At 33.2% G+C, this 27,034-nt stretch overlaps 5 protein-coding genes across 6 annotated transcripts in view; 3 read left to right on the top strand and 2 right to left on the bottom strand.

The window, feature by feature from the left end:
- Window positions 1-5,912: 5,912 nt before the first annotated feature.
- The window catches only part of LOC144848769 (mitochondrial tRNA methylthiotransferase CDK5RAP1-like), a 73,107-nt gene continuing 51,985 nt past the window's right edge, over window positions 5,913-27,034 (bottom strand). Inside the window, exons 11-12 of one of the 2 annotated variants that reach the window (XM_078705685.1) lie at window positions 6,382-6,505; window positions 5,913-6,212 (exon numbers count right to left, since the gene is read on the bottom strand). In XM_078705685.1, coding sequence (XP_078561811.1) covers window positions 6,395-6,505 — 111 coding nt within the window. In that variant the 3' untranslated portion in view covers window positions 5,913-6,212; window positions 6,382-6,394. Of the gene's footprint in view, window positions 6,230-6,381; window positions 6,506-27,034 lie in introns of both variants that reach the window. The other variant, XM_078705686.1, reaches the window with a different exon arrangement.
- LOC144848825 (LYR motif-containing protein 2-like) overlaps window positions 11,742-27,034 on the bottom strand; it is a 102,762-nt gene continuing 87,469 nt past the window's right edge. Inside the window, exon 6 of the mRNA XM_078705759.1 lies at window positions 11,742-11,753. The gene's annotated coding sequence lies outside the window, so the exon portion shown is untranslated. The remainder of the gene's footprint in view (window positions 11,754-27,034) is intronic.
- Window positions 13,567-18,482, top strand: LOC144848304 (uncharacterized). Its single transcript, XM_078705019.1, has 4 exons — window positions 13,567-13,579; window positions 13,942-14,475; window positions 14,804-15,604; window positions 16,413-18,482. The coding sequence occupies exons 1-4, from the start codon at window positions 13,567-13,569 to the stop codon at window positions 18,152-18,154; spliced, it is 3,090 nt and encodes a 1,029-aa protein (XP_078561145.1). The 3' UTR covers window positions 18,155-18,482.
- The window catches only part of LOC144848763 (macoilin-1-like), a 148,597-nt gene continuing 140,506 nt past the window's right edge, over window positions 18,944-27,034 (top strand). Inside the window, exon 1 of the mRNA XM_078705674.1 lies at window positions 18,944-19,430. The gene's annotated coding sequence lies outside the window, so the exon portion shown is untranslated. The remainder of the gene's footprint in view (window positions 19,431-27,034) is intronic.
- On the top strand, window positions 21,065-22,156 carry LOC144848303 (E3 ubiquitin-protein ligase TRIM45-like). The gene has a single exon (XM_078705018.1). The coding sequence runs from the start codon at window positions 21,065-21,067 to the stop codon at window positions 22,154-22,156; it is 1,092 nt and encodes a 363-aa protein (XP_078561144.1).

Below are 27,034 nucleotides of genomic sequence, written 5' to 3'. Positions count from 1 at the left end.
GCCCATCTATTAAAAGAAACCTAGATGCCAAACTGCAGTCGTTACAAAGAACTATTGATGAAATTCTGAAATCTTTACCAAGAGTCTTTAAAGTTTGGCCATCTTTACTGACAGCTGTTGATGAAAAGCTACAATCTTTACATCTGATTACTGACAATAGCATTGTACTAACAATCATTGATGAAAAACTGAAATTAATACAAAGAATTATAAATCAAACTCTACAATCATCACAGAGTACTCCCTCTGATGATAGGCCATCTGAACTAAGAAGTATTGATAATAAACTGCAATCATTAAAACAGTTTCTTAAAGAAAATCAACGATACTTGTCAATTTTTACACCAAGTGCGTGTGATTTCATTGTTCAACTTTACAAATGTGAAAACACAATCACAACAAATGATGAGTCAATACTATTTTCAGCAATACAGCGACTTATTCATTTCTGCAAAGAACATGGGTTAAGATTAACCAAAGCAGAACACAGTTCTATAATATTTAATCTGTCTGTGCTGGATCCCATTGCTCTGATAAATCTAAGAGAAATGTATGAAAGCGGAGAGCTTCTTATAAAATTATCAGAAATATTAGTGGCAGAGGAACATCAGCAGACATTTCAAATGCAATGGACAACACACATTGACAAAGACAAATACCAAGAAGCACTTTGTATGCTTGAAGAAGAAGGTAAGAAATAATTGTTGCAATGCTTCAATCTTAAGAAAAAATATATTTTATTGAATTGAACCCTTTACTGCATTCTTCTAACTATACAGTATTGGTAGCCAGATAAATATAACAAAACTAAGATTTGCATCTTTTGTGGCACATAGCTTTGAGTGGTCACATGTAAATCAATGTTATTCCCCAGAAAGAGAGATATAATTTTACAGGAAATTTAAAAAGAAAATTAGATATTAGTTTTTTTTTAAATCGTTAAAGGATATAGCCTATTTTACCATGGTATTTATCATTCTTAAATTTCAGATTCAGATGACAAGTTATATTCCATAAATGAGATGATGGAAATGACCTCAGATGAGATTGCATCATTATATCCTTCACAGTGCCAGATTCACAATAAACCTTTTACATTTTACTGCAAGGATTGTGAACACTCAATCTGTGCGAATTGTAAAATGGACCACAGAGGTTGTGTAGGGAGACAAAATCCAATATCAATTTCAGAAGCATTCAAAACATTTAAAGAAACGTCAGCAGAAGTAGACAAGAATGCAACTACTTCTATAACAGAATTAGAAAACAGCTTGAAAACAGTTATTGTGACTCATGCAGAACTGGACAAAAATAAATCAAATTGTTTGCAAGATATTGATGATTATGTAGAAGAAACCATCAAGACAATCAGAAAAAATGGAGAGTCAATGAAGAAGCAAGTAAAAACAATTTATGAAATGAAAAAGACGGAGATTGATGAACAAACAAATGAATTAAAAACAACAATATCTGATGTGAATAAAAAACGTATTTTACTGCATCAAGTATTGAAAGGAAATGAAGTATCAGCAATGGAATCCGGCAAAGTGGTAGTTAAAGGACTGACAGACAGAATTAACAATTTACAAAAAACACACCCAATTGATGATGGAAAAACTGATTTTTGTCAAATCAACCACCAATTTGTTCAGCTACAGCAGATTGACATGGAAAATTTATACAAATTGAGAACAGCTAACTGTCTAACATTACAAGGAAAAGAATCTGTAAAAGAAGGTGAAACTATAGGCAGTCAATTTGACCATTTTTCACTTTCAGGTAAATACATTTTTTTTTCGATTCAATTTTTGGGCAAAGTGGATAACTATTTTGTTACATTAAAATGGCATATTCAACAAAAATGTTGTTATGAATTATTTTTTCAGGAGACATACATCTTTAAAACTGAATAAAACTGTTTGTAATATTTAGACAAACAAATTAGATATACTCATATATTCATTGTTAATATGCCTAACATTAACACTGATATTAGCATTAGAATAGATCATTATGATGGATAGGTTCTTACCGAACATTGTAATTTTTTTTCTTTTAAAGGTGTTCAGACACCTGATATTCCGAAACAAGAGTTGTCGGACTCTGAAGATCAGCCACCAAAAAAAAAGAAGAAAAATAATAGCCCATCCGGTATTAAAAAAAAACTTGATGATAAACTGCAATTGTTACAAAAAATTGTTGATGGAATTCAGCAATCTTTAAAAAATGTCTCTAAAGTTTGGCCATCATTACAAATAGCAATTAATAAAAATCTACAATCATTACCACCTACCATGAATAGGTCACCTGTACTTAAAACGATTGAGGAAAATCTGCAATTATTACAAAGAGCTATTGTTAAAAATCCATCAACAGGTATCACTGAAGATAGACCATTTGAATTACAAAATATTGATGATAAACTGCAACACTTCAAAGATTTTCTTGAAGAAAAAAAACAAGTTCTGTCATTGTATAAACCAAGTGTTTTTGATTCTATGGTTAAACAATTAAAACCTGATGATGAGCAGAAATTATTTTCCATACTCCCAGAACTGGATTTCGTTTTCAAAAATGCAGATGTTTAGAACAGGCATAACCTTCAATTTGTCTGCTGGATCCCATTTCTTTGAATATATGGGAAATTTATCAAAGTGAATTGCATCTTTTATCAGAAATATTAGTGGCAGAGAAAAATCATCAGAAATTTCAAATGGAATGAGAACTATTTTTGAATCAAAAACAGGTGAGCTTTTATTATCCTGCAACACAAATAAAGTAATTTACACACCTAAGTAGGTTCTTGTCATTTGATTGGACGATTGTGGGTCACAAACTAAACGTGACGTAGCGTACCTTGTAAAAAAAGTACTGCAATTTTGTTTTACAGTGAGCAACCACTTGCACTAAGCTGTTGTTGACTGATCACATTCAATCAACCTGGTGTGCGCTGTCTATAATTGTTCTACTCTTCTAATTGGAGCGTTGCCTCTTCGAATTGTTGAACAAATAATGAATGTTTTATATTTGTACAATGGTACAAATAATTGAATTCGGTGAAAGATAAAAATTTGTTATTTTTTCACCTCATGAAAATATTCGTACCATTTCACTCATAAACAATCATTATTTGTAAACTAAATAACGGATTTGAATGAATTTTAATCTCCATCCATCTAAATCTTTATCTTACAGGTTAAGTCATCTTGGATTCAGATGATTTGCATTGATGCCTTGGACTTACTGTAGAAGCTAAAGGTGGCTAACAAAACTGATAGTGCCTAAAAATGTTTTTTATTCCTTCAAAATATTCCTGTCTATTCCTGTCTTGTCTTAATACACCATTAATAATAATAATAATAAGAAATCCACGAGTTACTTCTACTATGTCTAACATCTACCAACTTCAAGTGGCGAGATCAATTCTTTGAACAAACTGAAGGCACGGCTATGGGATCTCCTTTATCCCCGGTCATTGCCAACATCTTTCTGGAGGAGCTCGAACATCTAGCACTCTACTCCGCCAACAAGTGACCAAAACTTTGGCTTCGATATGTAGACGACACTTTTATCATCTGGCAGCACAACAAGGTGGACTTAGATAGTTTTCTAACACACCTCAACTCTCAACACTGTAACATTGCATTCACCATGGAAGAGGAAAACGACCACAGTTTACAATTTCTTGACGTATTTGTCACAAAGGAACCTGAGGGCACTCTGTCCCACAAAGTATATCGCAAACCCACGCACACGGACAGATATTTACACAAGCGATCTTTCCACCATCCGTCAACGAAGAAATCAGTTTGTAAAAGTCTTATCAAAAGAGCGCACACCATCAGTGACAAGAAGTGTCTCCGACAAGAAATACATCATGTCAACAAAGCATTGGAACTCAATGGTTACAACAGGAAGGACTTCAAGTCATCGTCAACCAACAACAACGATCCTGTAGAGTATTTGGGACAGCTTTCTCATCGTATCCAGCGAGTACTACAAAACGCCGACATAAAAGTATTTCATAGTGCAGTCAACAAGTTGTCACAGTGTCTTCAAACACACAAGGAAAAACCAGCTAAACACAGTCAACCTGGTGTATACTGCATCCCATGTGAATGTGGAAAGGTATACATTGGGGAAACTGGACGCGACCTTCAAACCAGGCTCAAAGAACATCAAGGCCATGCCAGAAGAGGAGAGCAAGACAAATCATCAATAGTTATGCATTCTCACAAACAACAACAGTTAATTGGAAAGATGCTGAACTAATTGCTACCGTTCCTTCTTGGCATACCAGACGAACCAGGGAAGCTATTGAAATCTACAAACACAATACTGTTCATCAAGATATTGGATTTGTTATCAGTGACATTTGTTGGCTATCTTTATTCAACAAGAATCTTCATCGACAGTAAACAATGCCATAGTTTCTGGCCAGTTTACATTTCACAACCCAGTCTGGACACATGGTCTTGTTTGGCCAGTCCACACCCAACTTTGAGACAATGCTATTGTTTTTAGCTTGTCTCACCCTGCTTTTCACACCTATCAGAAACAATGCTCTTCTATAGCAAGTTTCCATTCACTATTGTTCTTAAAAAACAATGCTCTGCTATAGCTAGTTTCAATCCCTCCCACTGTGTGAACTTGCCATTGTTTCTGGCTTTCACACTGGTCCCACCCCTTCCCACTTATATTCCAAGTTTCCTGGACTTTCTGCATTCTCAATCCTGAGGACGATCAAAGTATATTGATCGAAACGTCGAGAAACTCAACAGTTCTTTTCAGAACTAATACATGTGGTGTACCGCAAACTTTATATCAACAATAATAATAGGATTTTTATAGCGCACATACCACTCAAGAGTGCTCAAGGCGCATTCGAAAAAAAATAAAAAACAAGTCATACAAATTCCTGACAAATAAAATGCAATTTTTTTGGAGGGTCCCCATCCGTTCTCGTTCTGTCGCGGTCCCGGACCCCTACCTAGGTGACCAATCAAAGGAGCAGAATACACATTTGCCTTGCCACAGACGACCAGGTGCTCAGAGACAACAACCAAGACAGAGGCACCCCAAAGATAATGCTGGCCAGGAAAAAGTATACTATACAATTCTAAGTCTGGAAACCTCATGATTTCCATATGCCTTAATGAATAAATGTGTTTTTAATAATTTTTTAAAAGTATCAACAGTTTTGCAAAATCTTATAGACCTCTATAGAGCATTCCATAGACGAGGAGCAGTAACGGTGAAAGCTCTGTCTCCCCATGAGTGGTGAGACTTAGGCTGATGTAGAAGCAGCGTATCACTAGAACGCAGATTCTGTCCGGGAACATACAGTTTAAGCATGTCAGAAATATATTTAGGAGCCATACCATTAATAGACTTAAAAACAAAGAGTAATATTTTAAAAACAATGCGGTACCTAACAGGAAGCCAATGCAATCTTTCCAAGGTATTTGATATGTGTCCATATCTTGGTAATTTTTTAACAACTCGTGCCGCTGTATTTTGAATCAGTTGAAGCCTGTGGAGTTGTTTTTGTGGTAGCCCATATAGCAATGAGTTTCCCATATCCAGTCGTGAAGTGACAAAAGCATGAACAAGTTGTTTAGCTGCTGCCTCATTAATAAACTTTCGAATCCTTCGGATGTTTCGTAAGTGAAAAGACGACGAAGATTTCTAACCTGTCTAGCTGAGTCTATTTGGGTTTCACCAATGTAAATAAAACTTAGTGGCAGTTTTTCCAACTGCTGCTTTGATCCAAAGAGAACATATTCTGTTTTGTCATCGTTTAATTTAAGAAAGTTGTTTTTCATCCAGACACGCAATTCATTAAAAAAACAGTGCTATATCGTTTTGGCCGCAGAGGTCGAGGAGCAATGATATTGCATATTTATTTTTCACCAGCCAGCTTCTATTGCATGAGAGAAAATTGTCAAAATTTACAATTTTTACAGAAATCTGAACATTCATTAGTACCATTCATTACCATCATTAGATATCAATTTTCCATTCATTAGAACAAATAGTGAATGGCATGTGATACATCAAATGTCAAGGATACACTCAGGGGTGTTATAATCATTATATTGCCTAGCTAGGCTATACGGCAAAATAATGCACTCATCACACCTCCTCTTGATACAGTTTTTTTTTAAACCACCTGTTTTGTTTGACTTCCATTTTAAAATATTAAAACACAAGTATGTATTTAATATATCTGAAAGAACAATACAAAAAATAAAAACATTTAATTGACAATAGAAATATATTTGAATGAGATTTCAGGATAGTGTTACAAAAAGGATGTTTGTGAACGACAGAAGACATTATCAAAATCAATGGTCTGTTGAATTAAATTACATTTGTAAGAAAATAAAACCTACTATAATTGTCCATGTGCCAATGTCCTTTCTTTTTCTGTTGTTGCAAAAGTTGAGCAGCTACTGTGGTAAAGTGCTTTTCCTTTTAAAACCTGTGAATTTGAATCTGTGATCTGGAAAATAATAGAAAATCAATATCTTAAAGTTTTGCACAGAGTACTAGTATAGAAAGCTCTAACTGTAACAATTAAGAATAAATACATTATTTTTTTAACAACACATTATTGTTTATTATATATATATAATAATGTATTGTATTTTTGTATAGTACTGTATATAAAGAGATTTCAAAGTTATACTTTTACATGTTACTGAAAATAAAGAATAAATGAATGAATGAAATGAAATAAATGTTTTACAACACAGTAACTACGAGTGAAGAACATTCTTGACATTGACCTTTGACATGCACCTTTGACATTGACCTATGACATTGAACTATGAAATAAAATAAAATGAAGAATTACTTGAACAGCAATGAAATCACCAACACTTATTGGTTGCATATGGGCAGACGTTTTGCTTTCTGGAATCATTTTATCCGATATGATAACTTGTGTCTGCGTCAATACGTCCTGCAAAATCATCTTGTGATATCTTACTTTTCTGTTAATAAGAAATAAAAAAAAAATTTATTAAAAAATGATTTCAATCTATATATAAATTATGGTTAATTCTGACATAGGCGAGCACAATGCAAAAACTTCGGTACAAATCTCCGCCTTGGATACCTACCTTATCTATCTCAGATGTACCGCGAAACGTAGATTTGATAACATTAATGTGCAGTTCGACGCTATTTTTCCATATTTCTATCTTATCAAGATATTATAAAGAGTTTTTTAACAACATTTATGATTTCAACAGTAGATTTTCTACTCAATTTCAATTCTTGGCGGTCAAGTAGTTTCCGGGTTTATGATAAGTTCACCTTGCAGCAACTTGGTTTCAACTATTTTCTCTCTTTTATACACAAGGGAGCAGTTAAAATAATAGATTTGACCCTAAAGGTGACTGGAAACAGGCACTTTCCATCAATCAATACAGTGTCCCTTTGGAAGACGGAAGAAAAAAACAGATACTATAGTAGGACTGGAGCTTAAGTTGGCCATTAGTCATAGCCATTTTAGTTTTTTGTTTATTTTAGGAACGGACCGTGCATGTGAAAGGTACAGTAGTTAAAAAATAAAAATTATACTGCAAATTAATAAAGATCAAATTAAATATACGCCATAAAGAATCGGAATATATTGTGGAGAATAGTATTATAAAATTACATAGGGAGATTTGATGATAAGACATTAATCGAGTGAAATCCTGATAGCTGAGTTTTATTAAGTAAGCTGGCAGGAATAACTGTAGGCTATCTGTGTCCTGTTAGGACCAAGATATCTGCCCATGTTGCAAGCCGTAATGTCTTCTTTCTTGGGCCGAAACGGCCCACTCTGTCACGGCAGTTAGTTTTAAAAGATGTTTAAATTAAATAATGTATTAATACCTATTAGGATGATATTTATTTGAATAAACTCCTCTCCAATAAAACATCACTTTGAATAATAATCACCTCTTCCCCCCCCCCCCCCTCCCCCGCCAACCCAACTATCTAATAAACGTCTATCCCATCCACATTTATAATAACACAATTATACTATTTGTAGTAGAATTCATCGCACTGTTCTCTACAATTTACCAAGCATTTGTTATTCTTTTTTACCACTTTTCATATCTATTAGATAGAGGATTTCATTTGATTATAAATGTTACCATATTGTAACGAAAATCCGTTCTCGGGTTCGTTCCCTTTTGGGGGGAGGGGTCTGCGGTACTGCAGCACACTTGAATGAAACAAACAAATCAATTACAAGTTGTGGAGTGACCTCCTTTATTCTTCTATGATTCCAAATTATTTGTAACAACCGATTATAATAATTAATAATTAAATTAGTTCTGCTATTACGCCGGACTTGAAACAACAGCGTAACCACCAGTAATGACGTAACTTCAAATAGTAGCGTAACCACCAACAAATGGTGTAACCTCCACAGCAACGTAACCACCAACAATGGTGTAACCTCCACAGCAACGTAACCACCAACAATGGTGTAACCTCCACAGCAACGTAACCACCAACAATGGTGTAACCTCCACAGCAACGTAACCACCAACAATGGTGTAACCTCCACAGCTACGTAACCACCAACAATGGTGTAACCTCCACAGCAACGTAACCACCAACAATGGTGTAACCTCCACAGCAACGTAACCACTAACAAGGGTGTAACCTCCACAGCAACGTAACCACCAACAATGGTGTAACCTCCACAGTAACGTAACCACCAACAAGGGTGTAACCTCCACAGCAACGTAACCACCAACAATGGCGTAACCTCCAACAGCACGTACACCAACACAATGGTGTAACCACGTACCGGCTAACAGGGTAACCACCAGTAGTCTTAACCACTGGCTAAAAGGTGTACCCACCAGCAAAGCAGTATCACAACCACAGGGTGTACCACGGGCTAACTGTATCTCAAGCAGTAACACAACCAGTCGATGCAACCTCCGGCTCAGCTATCTCAAATAGTGATACAACCAGTACAGTAGGCGCAACCTCCGGCTCACTATGTCTCAAATAGTGATACAACCAGTACAGTAGGCGCAACCTCCGGCTCACTATGTCTCCAACAGCAGCACAAGCGGTAGGCTGTACCCTCCGGCTAACTTACCTGCTGTGTCTTAACTCTCCTTTTATTATTCAGCTCTAATTTTCTCTTTCTTTTCTCTAATCTTCTCTACACTTTGTTTTCCAATTTCTCTAATGTCCCTATACTTTTTTTTAACACGTCTTCTCCCTGCTTCTCTGCTTTTCCAGCTCCAATCTCTCCCTCCTTTTTAACGCAGCTCGAGGTAACCCTCCATTGCCTTCCTTCTCCAATCCCTCTCTGCCCTTTTTCTCACGTCCGTTCTCTGCTTCTCTTCCTGCCTAACTCTGCCTCCATCTGCTGCCCTCTATCTTTTTCTTCTACCCCAAAATCATTACAATATTATTAAAACTAAAAAATTTAACATATATCCCTCGAATAAGCCCCTCCCTCAAATGAACTCCACCTCCCCACCTCCGCCCTATAAGGGCCCTACCAAATAATAAAGACTATACTTTAAAATGTTATTAATCATCTAAGACACTGTGAAACAGAATAGTTTAGTTTTACGAATGTCAAGCATTTTCAATAATGGTAACCGACAGAAAACGTAAAAGAAGAACATTATCATTCCGAGAACCATCGTCTACACTTCCTAGAGGGGAAGCGAGCGAAGCGAGCTCACCCTCTAGTTAATAATAATTAAGTTTAGAAATTAGTAAAGCACATTCTCTGTACCAACTTGATTTTGATCGACTGATAAAACTTTACCCCTTCAATTAGCACCAATTCTTGTCTTCCTACATATTCTTCATTTACTTTCTTCATTGATTCTCTTGTCACTTTTATTATTTCATTTAATCTTCTTTTTTTAATCTCCTCCTGAACATCGTCTTTCATTCGATGGTAGGCATGCGTTTTCTAACAAGTAATTGAAACATAATTTGTTATCAAGTTCTATAATTTATCTTACAGCAAACAACAGAAAATGTAAAAAACTTTATTAAAACACATAAAAAATGAGGTAAAATGTAACTAATACACATGTGTGAATGCAACCAATTGAGCCAAATACTGAATGTTAAGGCCAACTTACACAGACAAGCGGTAACGGTAAGCGGAACAGAAAGCCGTGTAGCTTGTCACACGTATCTATCCTGAGTGGAAACCGCCTTTCCGCTCCCTGTTGTGTATAAATCTTCATAAGAAGTAACATAGATTCTACATTTTGTTATTACCGTTACCGCTCATCTGTGTAAATTGGCCTTAAAACCATGATGTAACTAATACGTTTATACTAAATTATCCCATTGTATTAGCCTGACCTACAGTCCCTGTAAATCTGGCCGTACAGCCATTTGAATATATTAATAAGTTTGATCCGGAAAACTTGACTGCTGAAAATCATCATACTATTATCATTTTCTTTTAGCGTACCTCGGAATCCGAAAATATTATAATATCCAATTTGTAGAATTTTATTTCTTTTATTCCCTCAAGTGGAATATAAATGAGGTTCAGTGATTGAGTAGATTAGGTTGAGGGGGTAATTTTGTTGATAAAGTGTGTATTACCTGTCGCATACTATAAGCAAAGAGAAATGCATAGTTGTAGTTGACTTGTTGAAGCAGTGACAACGTGTCCTGATGTTCATCTTCTGTTTCACCACAAAATCCTGTGATAAAGTCACTCGTCAACGAAACATAGGCAACACCTCCCTCACATGTTCTACAAGTTCAAGATAGGCTTCACGTGTATACCTGAAATTAACAGCAAAATATTCACCAACTAATTAAAAGTTTGACTTTTGAGTTTAAGTATAGATTCGATCCAGTGCCATATCCCAAGAATGAAAGTGGTGCGGAGAAACTCTATTCTTTCTTTTTCTTTATTTGGTAAATGGAAATATAAATTCTTTATTTAGAAATAGAATTTCTTTATTTGGAAATAGAATTGACATCATCTTGTCCATAAACATATTTTGTTGTCACATAAAGTGTAATTGTCAATGGATAATTGAGCAGGGAAAGGAGGGGGTGGGGTTGTCCTAGAATAGTAAGTATATAATTATTGAATGTAATTTTATACGTAGTTTCCTTTCTTTAGGTTGAATTAAAAACAAGTTGTCATATTATTGAAATGCTTGTTGTTCAGCAAATTATTAGGAAATTAGACACTGTACTGTATTTGTAAATTGATTTTTTTTTCATTATGGTAAATAATTTTCTTTTATTTGGATTAGATAAACAGGAGTTAAAAATAATAATAAATAAACTGCATATTTTAATGAATCTATATGAAAAAATAAACTTGGTATTATTATTGTACGCTTGTATGTTGTATTTGGTCTTTTAATTTCTATTTAGCCCGATTTTTTCCAAAACAGCCTATGGTAAAAATATTTACTTTTAACTGATTAAATTATCTGGTAAACACGTCAGTATCTTACTAGATAGCGAAGCGCCCTCTAATGTTAGGAGTCAATGAACTGCAGAACAGTACCTTTTTAAAATTGAAATGAAAATTATATAGTGCCCTCTAATTTGTTAAAAGACAAGTTTTTAATAAGAAATCAATTGTTAAAGCAAAACAAAATGTTAATTCAGATGTTAACTATATTGATTAATAATAAATATAGAATGTTTGTACTAAACTATAACAAACCTAGAAGAATCTTTCAAATCCAAATATTAATTTTTTTTACACCTATAATACTCTAGCCTATGATACACTCCTACGATACAAATGTACTTATCTATGTGCATGTTTGTTTTGAGATTTCATTGCCGGTACAAAGTCTAGTTTACATATCTAATGTCTGCAAACAGTAGGAACAACTATTATCACATGATCCAATTGACGGCACAAGTGACACCTAAACTGTTGGAAAAAGATTGGTTCTGAATAAATCAAAGGTATATACTATTTTAAAAATCAAATACAACTTGTTTAGGATTTTCTTATACTTGTACTTTTAAGTTTCTAAATATCAAGCTTGAGGGTTCTAATGAACCCCTCTTTTCCTGACGTTTCAAACTAGCCTAGGCTAGGCCAAAATAGTCTCCTAAAATGGCTAATAATCCCGCCGCTTCCAGTGTATTTTCAATTGCCTTTTATTTTACCAAGGGCTAGTCGCGTAGAAAAAGTTTGTTTACAAAATTACTAATTTAGTAACACTGCACATGCGTTGCTTTCCTGGGACGTTTGCCACGCACGTTGTGTGTGTGGGTGTGACAATTGTCACTCTCGTGTTTTTTTCCTGGCTTCAACAATGAGATAGATTGGCTAAACATATTTAGATTTCTATTCTTCTAGGCCTTGCTTACCTAGGGAGTTGTTCTAATTTACAACTCTCTGATATTACTCGATTTTTCTTGCATCCTTTGTCTCTTTAAGAAACTGTGTTTTATGCATGATTTTAATTTCCGAAAGCGAAAACATGCAAATCACCTAACCCTTTATGTCCCGGACGCACAGCAGTTTTTTCTAATGGTTGCGGTGTATCTATTTTCTACCAAACATAGCCTGATATTTTCAATTAGGGTGGGGGGGGGGATACACTCGAGGAAGCATACAGAACCATAGCAAAAGGTCTGCTGTTATACAATCTATTATACAAAGTTTTAGTTACGCCATGTTGGTTGCCATTTCCCTCTCTATTGAATTGGCTGATAAATGCTATAGAAAGTCTAGTTTTGTCTGCATAACCACATTATGTCTTTATGACTCGAGTCACTGAATATACAATACACCAATACTATAATAATAATAATAATACTAAGGTTATAGGTCGAATGAACACAATATCAGAGGTTCAACTGTTCGAATGACTGAACATCTACAACACCTATTCTTTAAGTCTATTTTGCATAAAGTATATTTGTAGACATAATTCATGACTGTTGAGTTGGAAGCTTAGGCCTATCATTTAATAATTGTATTTCAAATTTGGAATTAAGGTATTTTTCATTACTTTTTATTAATAAATACATTTATGTACACATTTTGTACTCATTTTTATATTAAATTTGTATATATGCATAGATTGTTGTATCTGGTGGATAAGTCTTTTCTGTACATTTGGAAGCTAATATTCCCCATTATTTTATTTTTCCACACAAGCTTGATATTATTATATTCTTAGATTAAGCTTCTTTTTTCCTATGGATATATTATTTCATCATGGTATTCCGAAATAAAAAGATGAACGAATGAAGTAACCTATGAATATTGCATGTTTGAATCTAACCATAGTCACAGTGATCGGTGGTCTAGAGGTATGAACCCCAGGCTGGTAATCTGGAGGTTGTAATTAGTAATTACATCAGAGTAATAGTACAAACATCTGAACAATTGACCAATTAGTTTCAACTTGACAATAGTTATGCTATGGGATATTCGCAAATAGAATTATACTGAATAAAATACAGATGAGAATACAGCACAGGACCATGCCTAGTCATACAGATTGTTTTTGTTTTTCTTCAGAAATATACCAATAGATAGAAAACAAGTACTTATTTGACAAAATGGCTACGTCAGGTACAGTAGAACATTTTAAGTTCTTGAATTTTACAAATCCTGGATTGCATACACTATTAACTTTATTAAAACTATAAACAAAATAACATATTCAATATGTGATTTAATTAATCTTAAAATGCCTTTTTAAAAACGTAATCCTGTCTCAATCATTTAAAACATTTTATTTTACAAATATAATCCTTAAAATGGAAGTGTATAGTTGTGTCAGTAAATTACTGAATAAGAAATCTATTCACTGTAAGCAACAACTTATTCGAAGTATATTAACTGTTCATAAATTTTGAAAATGTTTTAATAACTGCCTTAAGAGTTGCAAGAATTAGGTATATTTTATCTTGTCTTTTTCTATTTCATTCTAGAAATATCTGAAAAATCTTTTAACCAGGCTTTAGTAACTTTTTCAACTTGGTACGATAAAAGAAAACTTATCAGGAAACTGAAAGTCTTGTATCAAGGTAACATTGCACAAGCTGACTTGTATAACGCCTCTACAACGACAACGATGGACTTGCTGAATAAGTTACGTGATTCTGGAGATCTCAGTTCAACAGATCTCACTATTCTGTATGATACAATAAAGGCCACTAAACAGTTTGGTATTGTGGACAAACTTCGAATTGACATTCCATCTTTTCTCGATGTTAACCCCATCATTATTACAAGATTCAGTCATCATCAACAAAAGATTCTGATGTTAGGTAATGAACTGATACCGGAGGATGTGATCAAAATTGATTGTGTGTATAATGATCCTCCAAAGAATTATCAAGATGGATGGAGTCTGCTCATGGATTTACAACACAGACAAATCATTTGTGAAAAAAAAATGGCTGAATTTATTAACACCTTAAACAGGTTTGAATTACAAAGAGCTGCAGATATTCTCACTAAAGGTAAGTAATGGAACCCTTTCACATTATCAAAAATAATTCTTAATTTAGTTTAGTTTTAAAAAGTTACTTACTTACTCAAATTTCAAACTTTCTTCTTTTTGTTGTTAACAATGAACCTGAAAATGTTAGATATGGCTTAAATAGTATTCTTAAATTACTCTTGATTAGAGGTGCACACAGTATCCATTTATTAAAAACAAATATTGATTAAATGTTAGAATGGCTAGTAAAGTTAGGTCATCATGTAATTTCTAATAAGGTAAATTGAAATTGTTATTAATCACGGAATAAAAAAAAAAACAGAAATGTTATTTTACATTTATTACAGAAGTTACGATACCGGTCACTCTGAAACGCAAGTCTGACTCTGGAGATCAACCACCTACAAAATATAATCGTGATGAAATGCCATCGCAAAGTACTTCCACTGAAGAAAGCCTATCTATACAAAGACACCTAGATGATAAACTGCAATCATTAAAAAGAACTGTTGATGACATTCAGCAAACTTTGCAAACTGTCTCTGCATTTGGTCCATCATTACTAAGCAGTATTGATGGAAATCTTCAATCTTTACCACTTAGTAGAGACAATAAGTCACCTGTACTAGCAATTATTGATGGTAACCTGCAATCAATGCAAAGAACAATTAATCAAACTCTGCAATCATCACAGAGTACTCCCACTGATGGTAGGTCATCTGAACTAAGAAGCATTGATAACAAACTGAAATCTTTACGACATTTTCTTGAAGAAAAACAACAAACTTTGTCAATTCTTACACCAAACGTGTTAGAATTTATGCATCAATTTGACAAACATAAAGATGCTGTACCATTAGATGAGGGGGAAAGGATGATTTTGATACTGGAAAACTTAATTGATTTTTTCAAACAACGTGGGTCAAAATTAACCAAAGCAGAACACGGTTCTATAATATTTAATCTGTCTGTGCTGGATCCCATTGCTCTGATAAAATTAAGAGAAATGTATCAAAGTGGAGAACTTCTTATAAAGCTATCAGAAATATTAGTGGCAGAGGAACATCAGCAGACATTTCAAATGGAATGGACAACACACATTGACGAAGACAAATACCAAGAAGCACTTCAAATACTTAAAGGAGAAGGTGAGTCATACATTTTGCAATGCTTCAATCTAATAAAACAAATGTGCCACTTTTCCTGTTGTATTTTTTAAAAAAAAGTAGTTTCCATGTTCTATTATTTTGTGATGTCTTGTTTGAATAAAAAACAGGTGTACCATATTTATGTTCAAAACACCATTATAAGCATTCAGGTCATTTTAAGTATCTACACATTTGTTCTCCATTCAGAAATCTCATTTAATCTTTCCCTGACCGTCCTGCAGTCATCCTCCAAAGTATGAGCAAAAATAAAAAACAGAAAACGGTGCCTTTTTAAAAATTAAAAAAAATAATGTAGAAACAAATTGTGCCCAGAGAATATCATGGTAAAAATTGTTTTTTTCACAAGCTATCAGAGTTACTTGTTGGTTATAAATCTCCATCTCAATGCTATTCTGACTGTGCCGTCCTAAACTTTAAAAACTGACAATGTAGAAGAAATACAAATACATCTTCAAGGAAAATTGACTGTACTGTTAGCTGAAAATATACAGTACAGTGTAGTACATATGATTAGACAGTATGGCTAGCTGCATATCGCACAAAATCTGATATGTTGTGAGCGGTCACATTAAAGTCTTTATAATCAATCTCTTTTTGCGGAAAGTGAGATGTAATTTTACAGGAAATTAGAAAATAAACAATGTCCTCAGAGAATATATTGAAAAAGTTTTTTTTATATGAACATTTTATTAACTTAAACTGTTACTATTAATGAATATTAATTTTATTTGTAAAAGATAGGAAGAAATAATGAATATATAATTATTTATCATTTCTTGAATTCCAGCTACTATAGATGATATGATGGAAATGAGCTCAGATGAGATTGCATCATTACAACCCCCACAGTACAAGATTCACAGTGAACCCTTGGAATATTACTGCAAGGATTGTGAACACACAATCTGTTCAAGTTGTAGGCCTTCAATCTTGGGTCACAGAAATTGTGCAGGCAAACAAAAGCCAATAACAATTTCAGAGGCATTTAAATCATTTCAGAAACTTTTAGCAGAATTAGAAAAGGATGCCGATACCTATACAAGAGAAATAAAAAACATCTTAAAAGGAGTTCAAGAGATTGATACAGAACTGGAAAAAAATAAATCAAATTCTTTAAAAGATATTGAAGACAATGTACAAGAAACCATCAAGACAATCAAAATGAATGGAGAGATAATGAAGAAGCAAGCAAAAACAATTTTTGAAAAGAAAAAGAAAGAGATTGATGAACAAACAAAAGAATTAAGAAAGCCAATATCTGATGTGAACACAAAACTTTGTTTACTTAAAGAAGTATTGAAAGACAATGAAGTATCAGCAATGGAATTAAGTAAAATGGTGGTTAAAGAACTGAGAGACAGAATTAATGAGGTACCAAAAATAAAACCAATTGATGACGGACAAATTCACTTTCATCAAATCAAACAGAAATTTGTTGAATTACAAAAGATTGCCACAGAAAATGTGAAAAACATTGAAAAGGAAATTAAAGTGACAACTGCTGACTATCTAACATTACAAGCAAAGAAATCTGTGATAGAAAATGAAACCATTGTAGTAAAAGTAAGAAAACTACATAAATGTAAAGTAGATGCCACTCAACTGAATGCAACATGGATGGCACAGGAAGTTGAGGAACAAATAAAGTTTCAAGAAGAAAATGGAGAATATTTATTTACAGGAAAATGTGAAATCCCAGGAGTTTGTAGATTAGATGTGACAGTTGATGGCAAACACATCATAAACTCACCAATGAAAATCACAGTACAAAAAGAACTAATCAATTCTATCAAACTAGACTTTGTTGGTGAAGATGTACTTAAGTATAAAGATGATTGCTTGCTGGTTTCACGTTGGACAAATGAAATACTTAAGTATAAGCCATCAGGAGAACACATTGGTAAAATTAGATTACCAGGAGGAGGTACAATAGTTAATAGAATGTTCAAAATGAAGAATGGTGACATAGCGTTCAGTGATGCTGGTAATGAGTGCATTACAATATGCAACATGGATGGTGAGGTGATTAGAACATATGGTAAAGGAGTTTTGTCATTTCCAGAAGGTATCCATGTAGATGAGGAATCAAATGTTGTCTATGTAGCTGGTATTAATCATACATACGCATTTAACATTGATAGTGGACAGGTTATCCATAGATGGCGACAACACAATAATGCAAGAGTAATTGATGTTACCTTTACAAACCAAAGACAGGTGCTCTTATTAGACCATAATAATGGATTACTACTCACTGATAACGATGGAAAAATAATCAAAGTTCTTGTTGAAACATCATATAATGATGTGGGAAAGTTGACAGACCCATGTGCAGTAGTAGTTGATAAAGATGATAACATCATTATATCAACTGATTACAATGTACAGCTCTTTGATAAAGATGGTACATTCATTAAAGTGATTGGTGAAACAAAATTGGCATTAGGATTATGCATCATTTCACATCAGCCACGAAAAATTGCTGTAATAAATCAGTATGATAAAGCATTGAAGATATTTAAATATTAAATGCCATGTATTATATTGAATTATTGATTTACTGTATATTCTGAATAATGATTATAATACATAAAATTCAGATGATAAGATACCAATACAGATTGAAAATTAACCATATTAACAGTCACATATTTAGACTTTAATTGGTGTAAACCAGACGGACATATACACAAGCTATACAAAGTTAAATTGGAGAATCTTAGCATCACACAGGGTTTGAACCCAGACCCCAGGCATCCGTAGCCAAGCACCTCTTATGGGTCATTATGTTTTTAAAGAATTTATGAACTGCTAATTTTGATCATTTTAATCTTAAATTTAAACTTATTTTATTTATTTTTAAACCTATCTATATATTTCAGAAACATTGTTTAATTTACAAAAAACAAAATCTGTTTGTTTTACCTGTTCAGAAAGTATTTGAATCTCTTCTAAAATAGAGGTCATAGGTCAACTTCTTTCCCTTCCTCTTGTGAAAGGCACAGTACAGTAGCTGCACATGTTTATCACCTCTGAACAATAACAAACAATAAATTATAAAAAAAAACATGATTGTTGTAATTTTTATTCTATTGGCTCATCTTTAAGTATACTAGTGTAATGTATACAGTGTTCTGTGTTCACAATAAAAATATATTAAAATGTTGTTTACCTGTTCAGAAAGTGCTTTAATCTCTTCTACAACTTCAACAGGTTGTAGCTTCCCATGTTATCATTCATATAGACCTACAGTTAAAAATAACAGCGGAACGGAAACAGGACAAATTTTCAATAACCAGCATCCTGAAAATAACAGTTAAAGCCCCCTTCCCTACGTTTTTTAGATCTAATTTAAGATCACAAACTATATTTAATGTAAAAATAATACTATATGGTCCTATTGCGATAACTTTTTTCGTCTTTAAACGGTTAAAAATGTGAAAAATAAGTCGATTCTAATAATTATAGCGGCCCGCTATAAATCCCAAAATGCATTGCGCGCGGATTGATATTTTTGTTTTTCACCTGTAATTCGCCCACTTTTCGATTGATCGTGAGGCCAAAACAAATAGAAGACTCCTAACTTTTCAGCGAAAATACCGGGTTTTCCCCAATTTGTATCAACGGAGTCTGGCAAAAATAGAAAGACAATTAATGCAGCAACTATACAACGTCAGGCTAGGTATATAGCTAGCGTACGATGTTCGTACGTTACCGATGTTTACCAGCTAGGCCTACAAAACTAAGCCTAGCTAGGCTAGGCCTAAGACCGTCCACGAGAGGTCGATCGCCGCGAGCTACTTAGGTAGTGCATTGTTTCTCACTTTTTATCATAATTTACCATAAAACGTACATTTAAGACAAGGAATGACATGGTTTAATGTTTTTAAAGTGATATATATGTATTATTTTCCAAAAAACGTCCAAAATTGCAGGGAAGGGGTCTTTAAAAACAACCAAGCAGTTGGTGATTAAACCGTAAATTTGATTGACCACCGTTGAACTTAAATACTGTTGCATCCTATCGTTTAGCCGCCTCACTGCATTGCATTTTGGGTATTTTTAATGTTTTTTGTCGACAACCACCAATTGAATTCAATGGTTGGACACAAACTTATCAGAAATGCAGTCAGTATAAACGTTATATTTTAATATAAACATACTCTTAGATTTCAAAATATATTTGTAGACTTAAAGGAGAGGTAATTTGACAAATTAGGTCAATGTCAATATTGGTCCAGCATGTAATGATCACCTAAATTAAAATATTTTTTAAGGATATATATGTGAAAGTTGTTATGTCCTTTTAATTAATTGAATTTGAATAAAACGAATCAGGTAAATTGCGCTATCGACTGTCTATGAAATGAACCGTTGCTAAAATGTCCAACAGATGTTGTTGGAAATAAAAGGAAATTACAATAATAGATGCAAATATATGACATTCAATACTTTAGACAAGTGCAATATATGTCTGGCACAGCCTTGGTAATAGTCTATAGTAAACTGGCTACCGTGAAGTTAGCTACTATAAAGACAATCAAGGTAAGAAGAAATACAGAATATTCTTTTGACTTTTCTCTTCTTATTGTGAAATGTGTTATAATGCCATATGTAGTTTGTAAAGTTTTTTTTATTATTTATTGTAAAACAGTGCCATGAGCATTTTTTTCTGATAGACACTTGCTCACAAAAAGCCTACATTATTATTGCTATATCCGACCCTAAAACGGTGGGTTTGTTCGACATCTAACCCACACATCTATTTGAAAAAAACTATGATTGAAAACTCTTATGGTAATGTTACCACAAGTGCCTCATCTGCCTCATTTACTGTAGAATTTGTTTGTTTCTTTCTTTATTTCCATTCACAACAAACAAAAGAATGATCGATTAAAAGAAATATAAATAAGAAATATATTGTCTACAGTATATGTATACATGTTTGAATAATACATTACACACTTAAAGGAAAACTAATTTCCTTTAACTGTGACTGTTTTAACCTCACATTAGTTATTCACTTTTACCATAAAGGATAACAAAAATGATTCACCTGATAAACTGTAATTTAAATAAAAACTAAAAAGTGTTGAATTTGTATCCAAAAAAATGAAGTAGTCAAATGGAAGTGAAATCATTATTTTTTTTTTTTTTTAAACAAAAGTGAATAATAACTTCATTAAATTGCAAAATGACCTACTTACAGTTTTACTGTATTGGAGGACAATACATATTTTAACCTGTGACATTGTAATATAATTTATGCCCACAGAATTGCAAGGAAAACTATCTCATAATTACATTACAGTAAGCCAGACAAACACAACATTACATTGTAAGTTATCAAATCAGTCAAATTATTAATAACAATCATATTGGATTAAATTTCATAAATGCTTGATACAATATTATTGATTTTTCACAAGGTATTTCAAGATGGCTGCAGCTGGTAATACAAATAAGTTTTTAGAAGACATCAATGAGCATCTCGAGTGTAGCATTTGCACTGATCAACTAAAGGATCCAAGAACTTTAAGCTGTCTACACACCTTCTGCTTGATATGCCTAGAAAAATGGATGACGAAAAAAGGGACACTCACTTGTCCTACATGCTGCAAAACCTACAACATTCCAGAGGGCAGGCTTCAAAGCCTTGCACCGAATACATTTCTAAACAACATTTTAGAAACTGTTCAACATTTTTCAGAAAAGAATAACAAAAATTGTGTTTGTGGGATGGGTGGAGAAGTGGAAAGTTACTGTCAGGATTGTAAGGAGTACATATGTTCAACTTGTTGCACCAGTCATAAAGGAATTCCAGCTTTGAGAAGTCACAAGCTATATTCAATGAATGAGATGAAAGAAATGAGCTCAATACCGATTGCATCATTGCATCCTTCACAGTGTGAGGCTCACAGTAAACCTTTAGAATTTTACTGCAAAGATTGTGAACACCTAATCTGTGTGAATTGTACAATCTTGGGTCACAGAGATTGTGAAGGGAGACAAAAGCCAATAGGAACTTCAGAGTTATTTAAAGCATTTACGGAAACTTTGACAGAATTGGAAAAGGATGCAAATACTTTTACAACAGAATTAGAAAACAGCTTAAAAGAAATTCTAGAGATCAATACAGGTCTGGAAAAAAATAAATCAAAATCTTTGCAAGATATTGAAGATTACGTACAAGAAACTACTAAGACAATCAAAAAGAATGGAGAGACAATGGAGAAGCAAGTAAAAACGATTTATGAAAAAAAAAAGAAAGAGATTGATGAACAAATAAGTGAATTAAAAAAAACAATATCTGATGTGAACACAAAACTGAATTTACTTCATAAATTATTAAAAGGCAATGAAGTATCAGCAATTGAATCTGGTAAAATGATAGTCAAAGCACTGACAGACAGAATTAAAAATGCACCAACAACACATCCAATTGATGACGGACAAACTTACTTTTGTCAAATCAAAGAGCAATTTATTCAACTAAAACTTATGGACACTAAAAAACAGCTGACTATCTAACATTACAAGCAAATGCACCTGTGATAAAAGGTGAAACCATGGAAGTAAAAGTAAGAAAACAAAAGGAATGTGAAGTAGATGCAACTCAACTGAATGCAACATGGTCTACAAAGCAAGCACAGGAAGAAGTAAAGTTTGAAGAAATAAATGAAGAATATGTCTTGACAAGAAAATGTACAAGTGTAGGAGTTTGTAGATTAGATGTGACAGTTGATGGCAAACACATCATAAATTCACCAATGACAATCACAGTATTAAAAGAATTAATCAACTATGGTGGTCAAGATGTACTTAAGTGTGACAATGATTGCTTGCTGGTTTCATGTCAGACAAAAGAAATACTTAAGTATAAAACATCCGGAGAACACATTGGTGAAATTACACTACCACAATGCACAAGAGTCAACAGAATGTTCAAAATGAAGAATGGCGAGATAATATTCAGTGATAGAGGTAAAAGGTGCATTACAATATGCAATATGAATGGTAAGGTGATTAGAACATTCAGTAAAAGAAGAGGATTGTCATCTCCAGAAGGTATCCATGTAGATGAGGAATCAAATGTTGTCTATGTAGCTAATGGTTACAACGGTACAGTGGCCTATAACATATCTAGTGGTCAGGTCATCCATAAATGGTCACAACCTGATATATGTGTCATGGATGTTACATTTACAAACCAAAGACAGATTCTCATATTAATCTCGCATCATGGACTACAACTGACTGATAATGATGGAAGACCAATCAAAGTTCTTGTTGAAGCATCAGATAATGATGTGGGAAAGTTGACAAACCCACGTGCAGTAGTAGTTGATAAAGATGATAACATCATTGTATCATGTTACCACAATGTACAGCTCTTTGACAAAGATGGTAAATTCATAAAAGTGATTGGTGAAACAAAGTGGGCATTAGGATTATGCATCATTTCATGCATGCATCAGCCACGAACAATTGCTGTAATAGATCAGTATAACAAAGCATTGAAGATATTCAATTACTAAAGCTGTGCAATAATCTATGAACCGTGAAAATCAATCACTCTGTAACAATTTTCAGTATAGAGCACCCTCTCTAAAATCCTTACAGCTGTCAGGTACTACTGTACTGTATATTATATTTCTGTACTGTATTAGGCTTAGTATGTGTTTACAATATTGTATTATACTGTATTTTTATAAATTTATATCCAATATCATTTCCCAAAAAAGATTTCCAAAAATTATTATTCTAATTAACTTTACATTTGCACACTATTAGTTACGGTATATATTTTGATTTGTTTGTTTGTTACTACTAATATGACATGGTTTAAATATCAGCAACAGTATAAAAATAATGGACATTTTTAACCTAGGTCAGATTCGCTTCTGTCCCAAAACAGAATTCATAAAACACCTGAATAAAACAATAACATTTGTACTTCAAGAAACAAAGTTATTATAGTGAAAGTTTATTGATAGTATAGCTTTAGTAATTCAGCTTTTAGTTGACATGCTTTATATCTGTAAATTATATATATTTCACTTATTTTTATTCTATTAGTTTAAGTCAATATCAAAACCAACAGTGATTTTGATAATTTAAATATTTACCAATTTGGCTGTCATGTTGAGAGAATTCATTTATGTGTCTGTATTGTAAACCTCTTAGCACTACAGTGTGTGTAAAGATAGAGTATTTGTTATTTTGGTTTAATATGTCATAAACTGTGTTGTAATTCAGAAAGAGTGAAAATTGAAATAAAATAAGCATTATAAGGGAATTGCAATATTCATATTAGCTGTTTGTGTCTTTTCTAAACTTTCTCTTTCAACTCTACAGCATACAGAACCATAGCAAAAGGTGTGCTGTTATACAATCTATTATACAACATTTTAGTTATGCCATGTTGGTTGCCATTTCCCTCTCTATTGAATAGGTTGATAAATGTTGTAGAAAGTCTAGTTTGTGGGCATGAACAAATTATCAGTTTTTATGATTTGAGTCACTAGGGAGTTTTCGCAATCTTACGAATAAGATAACGAAAACGGATACGTCACGCACACGTATTCGTTTTTCGTAAGCCAGTAAAAATCTGTTTCGCATGGCAATGAAATATTCAGGGCGCCGCTAAAATATGACTGCGGTAAATTTGAGCGAAGAGCAGGTACGTGTTGCTTGGGGTGCTTGGCTGCCTAGGCGTAGCGTAACATCAAGGCGAGTGAGGACTTTAAAAACTGCTATTTATCAAAAATGACCTGGCATTTTAGTAAATTACTTTAGTAAATTACTTTCAATAAAATTATAATTATATAATAATCATGAATCATTCCGGATTCAAATGCAAAATGTGCAAAATAGATCAAAAACTATACTCGTTTTGTAGTTACGAATATGACTGGTGAAATTCGTCAACACGAAGACGCCTTACGAATATGAAATGGGGATCAGCTCAAAAGTTTCACAAATGTGTGACGTATCCGTTTTCGTTATTGTATTCGTAAGGTTGTGAAAACTCCCTATTAACACCAAACACACCAATACTATAATAATATGGTTATAGGTCGATTGAACACAATATCAGAGGCTCAACACTGAACACCTACAAATCAATACTTCTATTTTGCATAATAAAAGTATGTTTGCAGAAAGGCTGGTTGTAGACAGAATTTATGAACAATTATTATCAGACTCTTGCATGATTCTATTGACAGTTGGAGTTGGAAGCTTAGGCCGATCATTTAAGAATTGTATTTTAAATTTGGAATTAAGGTATTTTTCATTACTTTTTAATTAATAAATACATTTATGTGCACATTTTGTACTCATTTCAATTTAAATACACTATTTGGATTGTTCTACCTGGTGGATAAGGGTGGGGTCACAGTCTTTCCTACCAACTGTACATTTGGAAGCTATTTTTCCCTATATTTTATTTTTTCTCCAAAAGCATATTGTCACAAGATTTTAACGTTTTCATTTAAACCTATGATTATTGCATGTTTATATCTAATAATAGTCATCAGCGCAGGCTCGGTGGTATGAACCCCAGGCTAGTAATCTGGAGGTTGTGAGTCACAAGTGGTAGTACAAACATCTGACCAATTGACCAATTAGTTTCAACTTGACAATAGTTATGCTATAGCATATTCGCAAATAGAATTATACTAAATAGAATACAGAACAGGACCATGCCTAGCCATACTGATTGTTTTTTTTTTCAGAAATACACCAATAGATAGAAAATAAGCACTGTTATTTGACAACATGGCTACGTCAGGTACAGTAGAACATTGTAAATACTTCAATTTTACTGTATTTAAATAACTATGCCCATTATTATGAATGACAATCAAGAAAAACCATTGTGTGGTTTTGTCATTTTAAACATTCTAAGTAGTAATATTTGAATCTGGATTTTACAAATGTTAATCTTAAAATGGAAGTAAACTCATTTGTGCTGAGTTTTAGATTATTAAATAAATAAGAAGGAATTAATTTGTTTAAATATTTACTGTAAAGCAATAATTAATTATTCAAAGGATGTTTAAACGTTAATAAATTTGATAAGTCTACAGTATGTGTTGTAGGTCCTGTTCATTCATCCCACTCCTGCCTCAAGAATGAGATGGATAAATTATATTTTACCTTTTTTTCTTCTGTTTTCTTAGAAACATTAAACAAATCATTTAAACTGACTTTAGACAGTTTTTCAACTTGGTACGATAAACGAAACCTTATCAGGAAACTGAAAGTTTTGTATCAAGGTTACATTGCAGAAGCCGACTTACATAATATCTCTAAAACAATGGACTTGCTGAATCAATTAACAGATTCTGGAGATCTGAGTTCAACAGATCTCACCATTCTCTACGATACCATAAAGGCCACCAAACAGTTTGGTCTTGTAGACAAACTTAAAAAGCACATTCCATCTTTTCCTGATGTTAGACCCATCATTATTACAAAATTCAGCCATCATCAACAAAAGATTCTGAGTTTAGGCGATGTACTGAGACAGGAGGATGTGGACAAAATTGATGACATGTACAATGATCCACCAAATAATTATCAGGATAGGTGGAGTCTTCTTCTGGATTTACAACACAAACTAATCATTTGTGAAGAAGATAACAAAATGGATGAATTTATTGAGATCTTAAAGGGTCTTGGACTACATAGAGCTGTAAAAACTCTAACTACAGGTAATGGAACCTTTTTACATTATAAAAAAAATTCCATTCCATTTTCAGGCTAAATAGTCGATTTAAAATCCTATAGTACTCCAATTTTAAATTTTCTCAGTATAATTTCAAATAAAAATTTGCTGTTAACAAAGAAAATTAAATTTATAGAACTGGCCTAAATATTATTCTTAAACTGCATGAATTATGATGCACACAGTAAGCAAACTTATTTTAAAAATATTGTAGAAATATTAACATGGCAAAAGCAAGCAGCCACAGTAGCCATGACTTTTGAAATGGTGCATATAAATCGAATGATTGATTGATTGAAGTAGGATTTGCAATACACCATGTATTTTCTACAAAGGTAAATTAATAATAAAATATTAAATGTATTTTTTTATTTATTACAGATGTTCAAATATCAGTCACTCTGAAACGGAAGACAGACTCCGAAGATCAACTTCCTCAAAAAAAGACTCGCAATGAAATTCCATCAGAAAGTACTTCCACTGAAGATCCATCTATTAAACGAAATCTAGATGACAAATTGCAGTCGTTACAAAGAGCTGTTGATGAAATTCAGCAATCTTTACAAACTGTCTCTGAAGTTAGTCCATCATTACTGAGAGATATTGATGAAAATGTGCAATCCTTATCGCTTAGAACTCTTAGTCTCCAGCCATCTGTACTAGCAACAATTGAT

This window comes from Antedon bifida, chromosome 7, assembly GCF_963402885.1.
Source record: "Antedon bifida chromosome 7, ecAntBifi1.1, whole genome shotgun sequence".
Classification (NCBI taxonomy): domain Eukaryota; kingdom Metazoa; phylum Echinodermata; class Crinoidea; order Comatulida; family Antedonidae; genus Antedon; species Antedon bifida.
The sequence above is the reverse complement of the archived record's forward strand: the minus strand, read 5'-3'. Positions and strand labels throughout refer to the sequence as shown.